This window comes from Ananas comosus, linkage group 4 (genome assembly GCF_001540865.1).
Source record: "Ananas comosus cultivar F153 linkage group 4, ASM154086v1, whole genome shotgun sequence".
In the NCBI taxonomy this organism is placed as follows: Eukaryota; Viridiplantae; Streptophyta; class Magnoliopsida; order Poales; family Bromeliaceae; genus Ananas; species Ananas comosus.
Genome location: NC_033624.1, coordinates 13,782,217 through 13,797,799, shown reverse-complemented (window position 1 = coordinate 13,797,799; position 15,583 = coordinate 13,782,217). Strand labels below are relative to the sequence as shown.

The 15,583-nt window shown below is 32.6% G+C and overlaps 2 protein-coding genes and 1 non-coding gene across 3 annotated transcripts; 2 read left to right on the top strand and 1 right to left on the bottom strand.

The window, feature by feature from the left end:
- LOC109709596 (LOB domain-containing protein 12-like) lies at positions 8,939–9,624 on the top strand. The gene is made up of 2 exons (XM_020231895.1): positions 8,939–9,094; positions 9,268–9,624. The coding sequence occupies exons 1-2, from the start codon at positions 8,939–8,941 to the stop codon at positions 9,622–9,624; spliced, it is 513 nt and encodes a 170-aa protein (XP_020087484.1).
- On the top strand, positions 10,551–11,462 carry LOC109709130 (condensin-2 complex subunit H2-like). Its single transcript, XM_020231198.1, has 2 exons — positions 10,551–10,926; positions 11,338–11,462. The coding sequence occupies exons 1-2, from the start codon at positions 10,707–10,709 to the stop codon at positions 11,460–11,462; spliced, it is 345 nt and encodes a 114-aa protein (XP_020086787.1). The 5' UTR covers positions 10,551–10,706.
- Positions 14,454–14,525, bottom strand: TRNAP-AGG. Its single transcript has one exon. It is a non-coding gene; the product is annotated as a tRNA-Pro (tRNA).

The window sequence follows — 15,583 nt, the reverse complement described above, 5'->3', positions numbered from 1 at the left end:
TGTTGTTTATTTTTACAATTTTAGTGTATTTTATATAATAATTTGTAATTATAAATTTATCAAAGTAATTGATTTAAAATTTAGTAAAATTAATTGAAATGATGGATAGTAAAATTTAAATTTTGGAAGAATTGATCAACGATTCGAAGTCGTCTATAATTTAGAAAATGTATGTACGTTTTTTTTTTTCAATTTCTGTAGCCTGCACTTTCTTATCTGTACTAATGCTAGTCATTATTTGTGTGTTGGTGAGTATAAAAATGTATGTAAAGATTTGGAAATTTATATATTTATTGTCTAACTTCTATGACTTCGAATATTTTTTATTCAAAATAGCATAAATCGAGTTTCATCACTGAAGGTGCTAATGACTTGTTACGTAGGAGCATCAAAAATGTCTCCGTATATTTTCCCTTTGATTTTTTGCCTTTCTTGAGGCCTTAGCTGTCTTTGGACAATTTTTGTGGCCAGTTGACATGTCACGAGTCAAGACTCGCTCGGATCCTTAACCAATCTCGATCCTATTCCCGTTTGAGCCCTACGCTTCAGTCTGTTTCGGTCGTGGTCTGGGTTTAGTTCTTATCGACTCTGATCTCCACGCTTCCTGGTTTTTGACGTGGTTCTTTAATAAAATGTAATGTCATTTTACAAGTTGGGATTGTGTGTTTATATAGTAATCTTTAGTTACTATATTTTATATAGTGTCATTACGACTATTTTCGCCTCCATATTTTTTCTTGTCATGAATAGTGGATTACTGATAGTAGTTTCTCCTCGATATGAACTTTAAAAAGAATTGCTAGTTATTGTTTCCTAGTGATAAACTTAAATATTCTTTAATACTCTGATCTGCAAAACCAGTAGATTGTGGGTGTTGTTTTACTGATATTAATTACCTTATGTGGTCAGATACGAGGGGTAACAAAATCGATTGTAACAATAGCAACACAGAGAGAATGTATGAACAATCTTCCTGTTTTAATATGTCACTTAAAATTGGTTTTCATGTGTTTTCTCTATCGATATTACATGCAGAAGGTGAATGGCTCAATATGTTCCAAACATTATTTTTATATAAATGTAAAACTTATTTTCCTCTCGGGAATGGGTGAAGTGATTGTAGCATCAGCATTTCTTTTCACCAATTGACAAAAATTATGAGTGAGATACGCGTAAACGCATTTGCTTTACCTCATCTTAACTGGTGAATCGAAGTAGGCAACGTGGCCTTACAGCACATACACAGTAAGGGGGAAAAACAAAAAGAAGAAAGAATTTGCGATATTTTATTATTGTCTTTAATAAGTTTAGAAATGTGAAAGGATTACTAGTATGCAAAATTTTACACAAATTAATTTTGTCTTATATCAGATACTAGAATAATAAAAATTGAACAAATTGCGTAGTACGTTTCTATTTTAGTGACTTTAGTTAAAGAAAAAATTTACGTAGTTTTTGATTTAGCTAATTAAGTTGTAATTTAGAGTCTTATGTCGGTATGCTTTAATCGAAGTTTAACACACAACTTTTTGGGTCCTATTTGAATTGTGATTGTTTACAAGCTAAAATAGTGTAAGAGCTTTTTTTTTTTCTTCTTTTTTTTTCCAAGTAGTTTAGCCATAGTATACTTGACTCTTTACCCTGCCTTGAACATCAATAGATCAGATAAGATTTGATTTTAGTGCTGTTCAGAACTCGGCCTATGGTATCATCTTGGCCTCAGTTTGTATTGAGAAAATTTCCCTTATTACTGTTATTTCACATAAAATTAAAAATATTTAATACATTTTTTTCTCATTTTTTTAGAATATATTCTTAATTATTTTTAAAACATCATTTTAAAATAAAACTGTTATATTATATTTTATTTAGTTCTTTATGTGGAACCGTTACAGTGACGAATTTTTTCCTATCCCATCCAATGACTGGAATCTGAGGTGCTTCGACGGCTCAGATTTAGGGTATTTTTGTTGTTAAATCAAGGTAAAAAATTTTTGAATTATTTAAAAGAATTAATTTCATGGGTGCTCTTTTGTCAACCTCTAATTACATAAAAATTCTCCAAAAATTATTAATATAAAAAATGCCAATTAATTAGATTTTGTCAAATGATCAAAATTATCTATATTACGAATATTCCACCCAAAGTATATTAATACCCGTTTCATCCCTTCTACCTCTTTAATTATTGTTACATTTGTTATGCTTGATAGTATGTATTTATTATTTGTATTTTTCTAGTTTAGTTTAATTATTTCAATGTCTTCATTTTTACTAATTTAGTATGTTTTTATTTTATTCCATGTAGTTTATTTTTATTTTATTTATGTAGTTACGGCTTGAAGAATTAGATACTGTTTGTTAGGTTTATTTTAGATCTCTGTGTTATTTTAAATATTCCATAGTTTTTTATTTTAACTTCGATTTATGTTAATATCTGTTTATTTTATTTTCGTAATTTTTATAGTTTACTTTAATTACTTTTAAATCTTTTTATTTATCATTTTAGGTGTAGTTTAGTAATTCTTTATTTTACTTTTGATTTGTATTGCAATACTTTTAATTAGTTTATATTTGTATTCTTATAGTTTAATTACTTTGATTACTTTTATTTGTAATATTTTGCTTCAAATAAGAAAACTATCCTAAATAACAGAACTTAAACCAAAGGTTATAAATTATATAAGGATTAACTATTGTGAGGGATGAATAGATCATTTTGTATTATAACTTGAGAAAATTTGATAAAAAAAATTCATTTACGATATAATTTAATTATATATTTATAATGATAATATATATATTTATTGTATCGGAGCTTCGGTATTATAATTTTGTTTTCAATCTTAAGATGTTCAAATTAATAATCCGCACTATTAAATATAATTTAGGATAATATGAAATTCTTAGGAATAAAAATTAATTGTTTATTTAGTAAGTAAATCATGTCAAAGTAAATGGTTGAAATTGAATGATCTTTAAAATTTAAGAATAGAACTTTTTTATATTCAAAATTATTTTTTTATATTTGTTTTTTCGTTTTTCAAATTTTTTTAGAAAAACAAAATCTTTTTTCTCACGAATGCTTTCAAGAGTAAAAAAAAAAATCTCTTTTCTAATGTATTTTCCCATCGTGATTCCTATCTCTCCAAACTTTTTTATATTTAGCTTAAAAGCACTGTTAAATATCTCTCTCTAAAAATATATAAAATAATAATAATAATAATAATAATAATAATAATGGGTAGCTCGGTTCATGCAAAACGAATCTCCATGCAACCCATGCATTTATTGTGTTGCATTGGAGCTCGCATGTTTTTCTTTTTGTTTTTACTTCCCCCTCTCATTAAGCAAGACATCTAAGATGTCTGTTTCTCTCCTACCCCCCCTCTCTCTCTCTCTCTCTCTCTCTCTCTCTCTCTCAATGTCTCTCTCTCCCCCCTAGTGCTTAGAGCTGCTATATACGTTGCAGGTGCCAGCTTTGGAAGAAAACATGATAGGGTTAATTTCCAACACTCAAAACTATGTTTAATCTCAATTTGGTGGAAATATATAGGTGTCCCCTACAACTGTAGACCTTTTTGAGATTGTCTTATGAACTTCTATTTGCTTTTCATTGGATCCTCTTGAGTAATTTGAATTCACGATTTCGTCAAAATCAACGCTTCAGTTGAATTTAAAATCAACACTTGATTAATTGTTAATTATTAACAAAATCTACACTCCTTTCAGCTAATAAACAAGTCAAAATAAATTAAAGCAGCGGTGGTGAGCCTGTCGATAGAGCTTAAAAAAGTCTCGGAACCTAGCTACTTCAAAATGTTCTACAGTTGAGTGATCTCCATACAATATTTAAAGTACAACTCATCAAAGGGCTATACATAATCTAAAAAAAAAAAGAAATTAAGAAATAAAGAAACATGACAACTTAGCTAGCAAATTGGTGAGAAGCAGAAGCAGTACTTGATTGGAACACAAGGGAGAGGAGAGAGTGGTGTCTTTGAAGCTTGTCATGTGAGCACATTAAATGCATGGGTGGTGGGCATAGGGCTTTGGATACTAGTAGAAGCTTGTGGCTTCAACAACCATTATTTGTTTTTTGTTTAGTGTATCTCTCTCTCTCTCTCTCTCTCTCTCTCTCTCTCTCTGTAGCAATGAGTTTGTTTTATAATATTCTCCATGAGTTAATTTGGTGTCAGGTCTCATTAAGAGGCCCCCTCAATTTGATTCTGCGAAAGGACTTGTTAATCAAACCCTAGGAGGGCATAGCTTGCAAGATGTCTAACCGTTATGTGTGTGTGTGTGTGTGTGTGTGTGTGTGTTTGTGTTTGTTTGTTAATTGATTGTTTTTTTATTAATCTTTAATGTGTATAGTGAATTGGGGTGGCGTGTAATAGAAAGATCCTTTGATTCTATATAGAGTTTGAATAAATTTATAATTAGTTGATCAATGTGTCGGCATCTTCTTCTATACTCAAAATTATTTTTTTAAAAAAATACAAAATAGTGTACGTATAATATATAATTAATTATTATTTGATTGGCTAGTCAAGCTTTTGTGGACCACTAGGCTCGACTAGTATGTAGATACCAAGCTCTTTTGGGTTGGTTCAAATTCTTTCTTTTTCCCATTCCAGCTTTTTTTTTTTTTTTTAAGTAACATGATAATATGATATCAAAACTAGCTCTAAAAATTTCTTCTTATTCATCTATTATTTTTTCTAATTGTTCGGACATGATACGATTTACATTCATTATACAAAAGAAATTTCAATATAAGAACACTTTTAAGATGGCGCTTGAAGCTAACGTTTTCAAAAGCGTTGTTATAGGAAGCCTCTACTACACCAGATTAATTTATTAAATAATATATTTTACTATTATTTTTAATTTTTTGACGTTTTAAAGTATTAGAATTTTTAATTTTCTAATGATTTAAAGTGTCGGTTGCGTCGGTATATACGTGACAACTCTTTATTTATCGACATTTTAACCGATACTTTCAAATATAAAACTATACTATATTAGGAGTCTGGGAAGCTTTTAAGCATCATTAACTATATATATATATATATAAAATCAGCATGCATGCTATTATTTGTTTTCGCTCGCATCTTCAAAATAGTGTTTTTTTTTTTTTTTTAATAGATGTGGGGTCTCCGTTGTAGAGACTCAATGATTCATCTGAAAGAGTAAATTTAAAGGATGGGATGCATAGTTTGTTGTGCACTCAAATTACTCGACGTAGAGGGAGAGAGTGAGAGGACCCGAGACGTGCCCACGTGAATGTCTGTCAACAAACATTCACGTCGAGCCCTTCTCTCTCTCTCTCTCTCTCTCTCTCTCTCTCTAGGGTTAGGGTTTTTTTTTTTTTTAAGGATTGTTTTTGGTTGCATCGTTTCTACACCCACAACCTCCTCCTCCCCCTTCATTAATTAGCTCATCTCTCTATCTACGTGAGAGGAGATAAGGGGAATCTCCAAACGACTTAGTCAAAACCACAACGTGGAAACCACATCAATTGCTATGTAATTAATGGGGGGGGGGAATATATATATATTGAGAGCAGGGTTACTGTACTCTTACTCTTGATAAGTATAGAGTCTTTCATACTAATAAATTATTTTAGATGATAAAGCTTCTGAATCGACGATCCACTCTATTAAATATAATTTAAAATATTTAAAACTTCTAAAAAATAAATTTCGTAATTTTTAAAATTATAATAAAATCTATCAAACGGGCATAAAATGGACGGTCAAAATCGAATGACGTCCTAAAAGTGAATGATTGGATCCTTCAGATCAGAGTTATTGATATTTATCTAGATAGTGAATAGAATATATATTCTATCAAAAATTCAACATATTCTAATTCTTTACCACTGTTAAACTTTAAAATTTGTCAATTTTGTCACATTTTGATCGTAAGGTAAATAATGTGGAAAAATGATAAAATTTAATTTCTAGAAGGTTTAAAAGCTCTAGATAATATTTGATATTTGTCGTCGATTTGGAAGCTCTATCATCGAAAACGACTTATAAGTACGAGGGCGATCGTATTCATAAGTGTATAGTAGCCGAAAGTATGTATCGTCGATTCTAAAGCTCTATTATTAAAAACGACTTATGAATACGAAGACGATTGTATTCATAAGAGTATAATAGCCGGACTACACATTATTCTACATCATTAATTGGGCAGTTAATATAATTCACCAAAAGAGATAGAATGATAATTTTTCTAATCAAAGCAAACGAAAAAAAAATATCATAAACATCGCGTAAGTAATCGTTGTATTGTAGAACTTTTTCTTCGGAAGAGAGCTCAATTGCCTAAATGGCGGCCGGGGTGATCGACACATTTCGTGTATTAATTACTTTTAAAATTAGTACCTTATAAACTGTTTGCAATCATGAAAAGAGCGATGTAATTTATGAATAGAAGCGTAATTGTTTTAATCAAAGGGAATGATAAAAATCAGAAACATCAACGTAAGAAAATTACATACTNTTGTTTTTGGTTGCATCGTTTCTACACCCACAACCTCCTCCTCCTCCCCCTTCATTAATTAGCTCATCTCTCTATCTACGTGAGAGGAGATAAGGGGAATCTCCAAACGACTTGGTCAAAACCACAACGTGGAAACCACATCAATTGCTATGTAATTAATGGGGGGAATATATATATTGAGAGTAGGATTACTGTACTCTTGATAAGTATAGAGTCTTTCGTACTAATAAATTATTTTTGATGATAAAGCTTCCGAATCGACAATCCACTATATTAAATATAATTTAAAGTATTTGAAACTTCTAAAAAATAAATTTCGTAACTTTTAAAATTATAATAAAATCTATCAAACGAGTATAAAATGGACGGTCAAAATCGAATGACGTCCTAAAAATGAATGATTGGATCCTTCAGATCGGAGTTATTGATATTTATCTAGTGAATAGAATATATATTCTATCACAAATTCAACATATTCTAATTATTTACCACTGTTAAACTTTAAAATTTGTCAATTTTGTCGCATTTTGATCGTAAGGTAAATAATGTGAAAAAATGATAAAATTTAATTTCTAGAAGATTTAAATGCTTTAGATAATATTTGATATGTGTTGTCGATTCAAAAGCTCTATCATCAAAAACGATTTATGAGTACGAGGGCGATCGTATTCATAAGAGTATAATAGCCGGAAGTATGTATCGTCGATTTTGAAGCTCTATTATTAAAAACGACTTATGAATACGAGGACGATCGTATTCATAAGAGTATAATAGCCGGACTCTATATATATATATATATATTACACATTATTCTACATCATTAATTGGGCAGTTAATATAATTCACCAAAAGAGATAGAATGATAATTTTTCTAATCAAAGCAAACGAAAAAAAAAATCATAAACATCACGTAAGTAAATCGTTGTAGAACTTTTTCTTCGGAAGAGAGCTCAATTGCCTAAATGGCGGCCGGGGTGATCGACACATTTCGTGTATTAATTACTTTTTAAAATTAGTACCTTATAAACTGTTTGCAATCATGAAAAGAGCGATGTAATTTATGAATAGAAGCGTAATTGTTTTAATCAAAGGGAATGATAAAAATCAGAAACATCAACGTAAGAAAATTACATTCTAATATTAATTAATTTTAAGATTGGTATGTAATTAATTAACTCTTCCCAATTAACCACACATAACCTCGGTGTGATTAGACCTTCTGATTAATTGATACTTAGGAAATTACATGGTACGTACTGTGCCAAATGTCGACGACTATGGCTTCTTAGGTTAGTTCCTAATATATACTTAATCTCGTGCAGTGCACATGATGTTAAAATAAACAAGAAAGGGAATCTAGTTGCTTTGTTGTTGTTATAACAAATTATTTGCATAATAAATGCTCTTTGTGGGACCAGCACATTTTTCTTTACCGTGTCGGTTCCGCGACGAAAATGAGCTTAAAATTAATGTCCTTTCAAATCCAATATATATCATGGTAGGAAGGAATTGTAGGTTTATCTCCTTAGCTATTGTTTATTCTTTTTTAAGTAATAAAAGGAAATAATATTAGCAACTTTTCATTTGTTCACAAACTAAGTTTCCAACCCTGTAACTTAAGGTATGCATGCACAAACCATAATTTTGAGAATTTTAATAGTATTCACCCACAATATATCTATAGCTCCTAAGGATCAGGACATTTTTTGAACCTATAGTGATAATCTAGCGCATTATTGAACTTTCTAAAGAGAAGTAATAGTAATATAATTCATGTACTAATCAAATTTTTTTGGTTCATGTGACTTGTGTGCACTCTATGCTGTCTCTGTACTTAATTTAAGTCTCAAATCTATGTAGTTCATTTGATTTTTTTTTTTTGTTTTGTTTTGAGAAATGGTATTTTACGTATTTTACTTTAAGTGCATATAGTATATAGAGTGGACGCAATGTGTACTTAATATGTAAGGCATCACATGTACACATGCTTTGCAGACACGCACAAACACTGTAGCATATTCTCAAATATAATTTAATGCTCCTTGACTCATTGGTTGAGTTAGAACTAAGATTCCTAATTAATGGTGAAATTTATGTCCTTGGCAATAAACATACTTGTTCCTATATATCTTTTATGACTACTATGCTAGGGTTTGTAATAGTCAGTGACAAGCTTGGTTACTTGGGTATCTCTTGAAAAGCTAAGAATTTTTATTGCTTCTGTTCTTTTCTAATTTTCAGACCCAACTACCTGCACAAAAGCCCACATTATAAATAGGCCACACCCATCCTCATCTATCCTCAGCTTCTACTTTGTGAAGTAGCTTAATTGTCTCTTGCCAAGCTCCACTCCTTAAACCTTTCTCCATTAATTTGCACCCCTAGCTAGAAAAGATTTAATCTGTCGGTCGATCTAATATTCGTGATGGGTGGCAACTCGCCTTGCGCCTCTTGCAAGCTCCTTCGGAGGCGATGCACAAAGGATTGCATCTTTGCCCCTTTCTTCCCTTCGGAAGACCCGCACAAGTTCGCAATCGTCCACAAGGTCTTCGGTGCAAGCAATGTTAGCAAGATGTTGCAGGTTCACCACATCATCCCATCGCTATCGTCTTTTCATATCAAGAGAGAGCTCGAATCTATATATGATTTTAGATTAGGCATTTGTAGTCCTCTCTTCAAGTCAAGATCCATCTTGTAATGCTAGCTAAGTATATTAATAGTCCTTTTGATCATCTTTTGTCTAACTTGCTATAGGAACTTCCAGTGCACCAGAGAGCAGATGCAGTGAACAGCTTAGTCTACGAGGCGAATGCAAGGATGAGGGACCCGGTATACGGGTGCGTGGGGGCGATCTCGTACCTACAAAACCAAGTCTCTCAGCTGCAGATGCAGCTCGCGGTGGCGCAAGCGGAGATCCTTTGTATTCAAATGCAGCAGGAGCCACCCTTGATGGCTGATCATCAGCAGCAGATAGACAGCGATGATAAGTCGAATTATCTTATGCACAATAGCAATATGATTAGTGGCATGCCCTCTTTGATGAACTTTGCCTCTCCTAGCAACAATGTAGCTACTCAGGAGCCTCTTAAGAGAGAGTCTCTTTGGACATAGTGCTTTTTGAGCTTAATTAATTGTAGCCATGCATGGCCTTTGTACCCTTGGCCTTTTGCTGTTATCAAGTTCATTTTTGGATGGTTAGATGGTCATGTTCTCCTCTATATACCTTGTCAATTTGGTAATGAGAGAGAGAGAGAGAGCATGATGAAAACTTATGAAGAAAAAGAGAGGGCGCATATAATTAATGAAGAGAATACCACATGAAATTCAACCACAAATCTAGGATGCAACTCTCTTTTTTCTTGTAGTAGTTGTTTGTTCTCTTTTACCTTATGGAAGTTTAGAACATAAAATGTTAAACTTAAATTTTTAAACAAAGAACGCGCGATCATAATATCAAAGTAAAAGGATGCCAATGCAAATCTTTCAAGGCTTCTAGGTTTTATTTGATCTCATTCTGCTTGATCCAAGTCCATGTCTTATGACTATTAAAATGTCTCGGGAGCCTGCGATTATTTGTTGAATATGGTACATTTATTAAAACATGTTTGTTTAAGAATGAGCTCATGAGAGAGAGAGAGAGAGAGAGAGAGAGAGAGAGAGAGAGAGAGAGAGGGGGATTATTAAATAAGAGATAATTCTAAGTAGTAGTTGAGGGTCAGCACTAGCATGTGAGTGTGTGAGACATGGAGTAAATAAGAGACTATGTACCTTTGCTTCTTAAACCAACTAACTCATTTTCTTAATTAATCCTCAAATGGGTCGGTGCCATGCATGGGCTCAAACCAGAGTTGTGGAATGGCGTTTGGCTACCTATTCTCTCCAAAGTAATATATCTTAACCTCCACGTGGGGATCGATTCCACGCGTTTGATGGCCATTTGCCAAAAGTTTGATTCAAGTATATATATATATATATATAAAACATAAATATACATGTACACGTANTCTCTCTCTCTCTCTCTCTCTCTCTCTCTCTCTCTTCCCCCATTCCCCTTGAAACCCTAGAAACCCTAACTCAGTCACCGAGAACCACTCCATCGAACACCTCCGCCAAATCCCCTCCCCACGTTTGCTAGGGTTTCTCATGGATCTGCCGAGGTGCCGCGCTCAAACGGGTCTCTCGTAGCCTCGGAGATGAGCGACCAAGAGGAGCTCGCAGGGCCCAGCGGCGGCGGCGGCGGCGGCGGCGGTGCATCGCGGTTCCACCTCCTCCAACCCAACCGCGATCCCCAATCCAATTGGGAGGTCGATCTCGCCGCGAATCTCGAGGAGTACCTCCTTAGGATCTGCTCCGGGGAGATCTCCGCCGCCGACGACCAAGACCACGCACTCCACTCCGTCAACTTCGCCGAAGGTTCGATCTCGTATCTCTCTCTCTTTCAGTTTGTTCTTTTTTCTTCTTTTTTTTTTTTAAAGGTAAAGTTGTATTGGAAAACCCTGATCATAGACCATTTTGAAATAAACCCCTTTTGGTTCATAACCCCGTCAAATTTAGATTCTTTTGATTTGAGTTGTTTCTACTGCTTAAATTGTTGATTTTGTATGTTTAATGGTCCTTGCGACCAATTTAACTGTTTCGGACACTTTTTCAAGCGCAGCGCTAACAAATCCCTTTCAATAACATAACGAAACAAAACAATTTCAAATTGGCCTATTGTGGAGGGGGTATTGGTACATATTTGCAATTTGTCTTTTTTTGTTTGCATGATTTTTTTTATATTTTTCGGTGATTGTTTCTTGCATCATGTGGGTGATCTTGGTGCAGCTGCACTGCTTCTCCAAGGATCGGTCCAAGTGTACAGCCGGAAAGTAGAGTACTTGTATTCATTGGTTTTGCATGCCTTGGAGTTTCTTTCGCAGAAGAGGTTAGTTTGCGTAAGTCCTGAGTAGCCTGCCTTTTAATTGGTGCTGTGTGTGTGTATATATATATATATATATATATATATATTGTTGCATATGGAGATTCCCAATTAATTTGTCAATTGATCCCTTGATCAAACTTTAAGATGCTTTACCCACCCGTATTCACTCCACTTCTCCACTAGCTACTAGAAAAAGACATGTACACACAAGGGAAAAAAAAGTATATATGAAGGACTGAGCATTCTTCTTTAGTGAGTTAAATTCGCAACGATCAAAATGATTGTTTTATACAATCATACGGTAGTAATTAAGGCGGGGGTTTCGAGTTTGAATTTTCGTAGACTTTGTTTTTGTCTATATATATATTCCAAACCACATGATAGTGGAACTGTGGAACTATGATTAGAATCTACACACATGCTCGGAGAGTGTTGACCTTGTATGATAAAAGCATCCTTCTCCTATATCTTGTATGAAAAATAATTGCTTCATAGCATAAATATATAAGGTATTGTTATGAATAAATCTGACATGTAATTAGAGCATTTTAAACATGTAAAATTATGCGAAATTATTGAATAAAGATGCTTTTTTAGTGGTATATATATATATATATATAAAGCTAGGCTACTATATATCTATATATAGTACCGAGCTCCGGTACTATAGTGTTGGTTTTCGATCATAGGGCGTTCAAATCAACGATCCACNTCGTAATTAAAGACCATTTTTCCCCTTGATGAACAAAAGAAAAGTTAAAAGAGTTTCATACTGTTTTGCACCCACGCATATGTGTTTACATTGGTGCGTATACCGACTGTCCCTAGAGCAAGTGACAAAGAGCTTGGTGGTTGGTATACCTGAGACCCAAGCTCGAATCCTAGTTGATTCATATTTCCAGCTAAATTTATTTCTAAATAAAATAAACGAAACGGATAGCGTGTTATCTATCTCTAAAAAAAAAAAAAAAAAAAACATTGGTATTAAGATATATAAATATGCATGTGCGTGTGCGTGTGTGTGTGTGTGAACCTATGAGTTTAATGAAGTGCACGTGCATAGGTATGACAAGTGTCACACGCTCGAGAGGAGTTGTACATATACAATTACGTGACTCTCACATGCATGCATGCTACATATCTAGGCTCTTAGAAAAGTAATGGTGAAGTGGAGACGTCTTCATGCATCATATATAGCAATGAACACTAATTATATAAAGACAATTCTTGTCCATTATGGTGATTGAAATGAAATTGGAGAGGGTCAATGAAGTTATAATATGGAAACAATCCAAAGATGGATATGATTAATTAGAGTATATTTGCACTACAAAACAAAGCTTAACCTATCTACAAACAACTAGTCTATTGAGGAAGAATCAAAAGGCATATATACTTACTAATTAATTTAATTAAGGGAGAAAAGTAGCATTATCCTTCTTTTGAGGGCTCATCATTGGCAAGGTTCAATGGCACTATGATTAATTATAGGTTACTCAATTTCTTAATCTTATTTCCAAGATGTTTTGCAAGTAGAAACTTAGACCCCTTTTTTGGCTTGTTTAATTAGATAAGTCTCTACGTAATTGTTTGTTAGCTATGTATTTAAGATTAGGCCTTTTATTTTTCTCTTTTCATAAAAGCAAAAAGGATGAAGTGTATGGCTAATCCTGTTTTTACATCGCAAACTAATTAGCCCTTGTATTGCTTACTTAAATATTTCATATAATTTTAATTATATATTATACTTTGATTAGTTCTTGACCATAAAAAGAAAATCAAATATTCAGGTAAAGTGAGCATTTTATTCCTCTCTTATTAATTAATCACTCTCAGTTACTTCAGTTTATAACTAGGTACAGGGAACCAAGTCGCAACATCATGTTAATTAGTACAGGAACTATCCATTAATTCATACTACCGAACAAAAAACATGCATGGGTTAGAAACTGCAATATTAATTAGAAAATGGTTAGTATCCATAGTAATTAATTAAGCCTTGTCTCATGTGCCCCAGTGATGTAGTTTTGACCCACTTATTAACATAATTATCTCTGTTAACAGGATTAATTGTTTAATAATATTTAATTAGTAAGATTAAGATTTCATGTATGTATATATATTTTTTGTCGTTTTCTAACGGGACCTTGCATTGACCATAGCCTCGTGCTATGAGCTAGTCCTTTTATTATTTAATCGTGAGCTACGCACATTATATATTATTTCTCACACAAAAAAAAAAGGTCAACTGTTTACAATTCAATAGTTAATAGAGTGGAAAAATAAAAGTTGCCATGCACAGTGAGTTAATGTGTCAGTGTTTAGTAAATAAATGTGTGTTAAAAGCATTCATTAGTGATCATATGAAAAGATTCTTAACATAATATATACTAGCTACTTAATTAAAACTTAATTATAAGGCTTAATTAGATTGATCTATTTCTTAAGAACAAATTTTAATCTTAAACAATAATTATTGACCGGGGAAATAAATTTTAACATTGGATACATGCAAGAAGGGCCTCAAATTAAAGATTTCTCTTTTGGTGGTGTACTTGCAATTTAGTATCATGTAACTCAAACTGCAGCATTTTATTTTATTTTTATAGTTTCAAATTTAATTTTTTATAAGAAATTAAACCTGGCATTAAAACTAAATTATGGTGCAACATGTTTCATTAATCACAAGTTGACAAAGTACTTTATTACACTCTTATATGGCTAAAAATTATCTAAAACAAAAGGCGAAAATAGTTACAAAAAACAAAATATTTCATGGCTGATTAGCCTGCTTATTTCTCCAAATTAATCTTTATTATTATTATCTAGTGTTTTTCTCATTCCTCTTAATACAAGCATGCCCCTAATACAAATTTCTAAAGAGAAAACTTAGGAAGAAGTTAAAAAAAAAAAAGGAAAAAAGAGAAAACTTAAAAACTTTTTTCTCTTTTGATGAAACAAGTAAAATTTAAGAAAAAGAGAAAAACGAGTGAGCAACTAACTAAACTCGCACCTTGACGGGGCATTCCGAGAATTGAACTCGGGACCTCTCGCACCCTAAGCGAGAATCATACCACTAGACCAAATGCCCTTGACCTTGAAATTGAACTAATACATATTTAATTCACAAAATAAAATCCATTTTGCAAAGCATATTCGACCATTCATACCTTACAGAGTGCAAAAGAGAAGTACATGTACGAGAAGTGATAACCAAGAAATAGAGAAAATAAATAAATAAAAGATAATTACATTCGGCTCTTTTTCTGCACCGAATAATTTTAACTCGAGTTCTCATTCTGAATCTCTCGTACTTCTCTCAACTTCTAACGAGACAACCTACCTCTCTCTCTTCTTGTGCTCCACACACGCAAGGTATACCATACCTTTCTATGCACCCATACAACTAAATTATATTCAATATTTATTACATATTATCGACTTTTTCTAGAGCAAGTGACAGAGGGCTTACTATTTGGTATTCGAGATCCAAGTTCGAATCCTAGTTGATTCACATTTTCAGCTAAGTTTATTTCTAAATGTGACGAAACGGGTAGCGTGCTGCCTATCTCTTTCAAAAAAAAAAAAACTTATTACATATTAAAATTTTTATTCTAATTTAACTATACATTTAATCAAATTTTAATCATTTTTAGCTTGATTTGCTTTATAGTTTTTATATAACACCCCAAGAGTCCTACATTAGATGACAAAAAATACTAATTTGAAATATATAAGGCATCACATTCTAATAATAATAAATGGGCTTAAACATTTTTTACCGTTGGTTTAGCTCCAACAAATTATTGTTGTTAGCGGATTGGATTATACAAGAAATAAAAGAATACCACATGTACACCTAGTAATAAATACAAGTTTAAGTATTTTCGGTCGTTGATTTGGACCGAACGAATTATTATTGTTAGTGGGCTGAATCGTTACATTTCAACTACAGCATTAAGCTCACCAGACAAGCTCGAGTGACTAAATCTGAACCTTGGCGAATTTTTTTGAACCCTAAGTTCCTTTACTTCATTTTGATGCACTTTCGTTTCAGAATACATGAGTTCCATCTTTTGTTCCTGATCTTGTTTGGAGCAATTTTTTCTTTTAATGTATGCTTAACATTTGTGCACAATTGAGCGATTT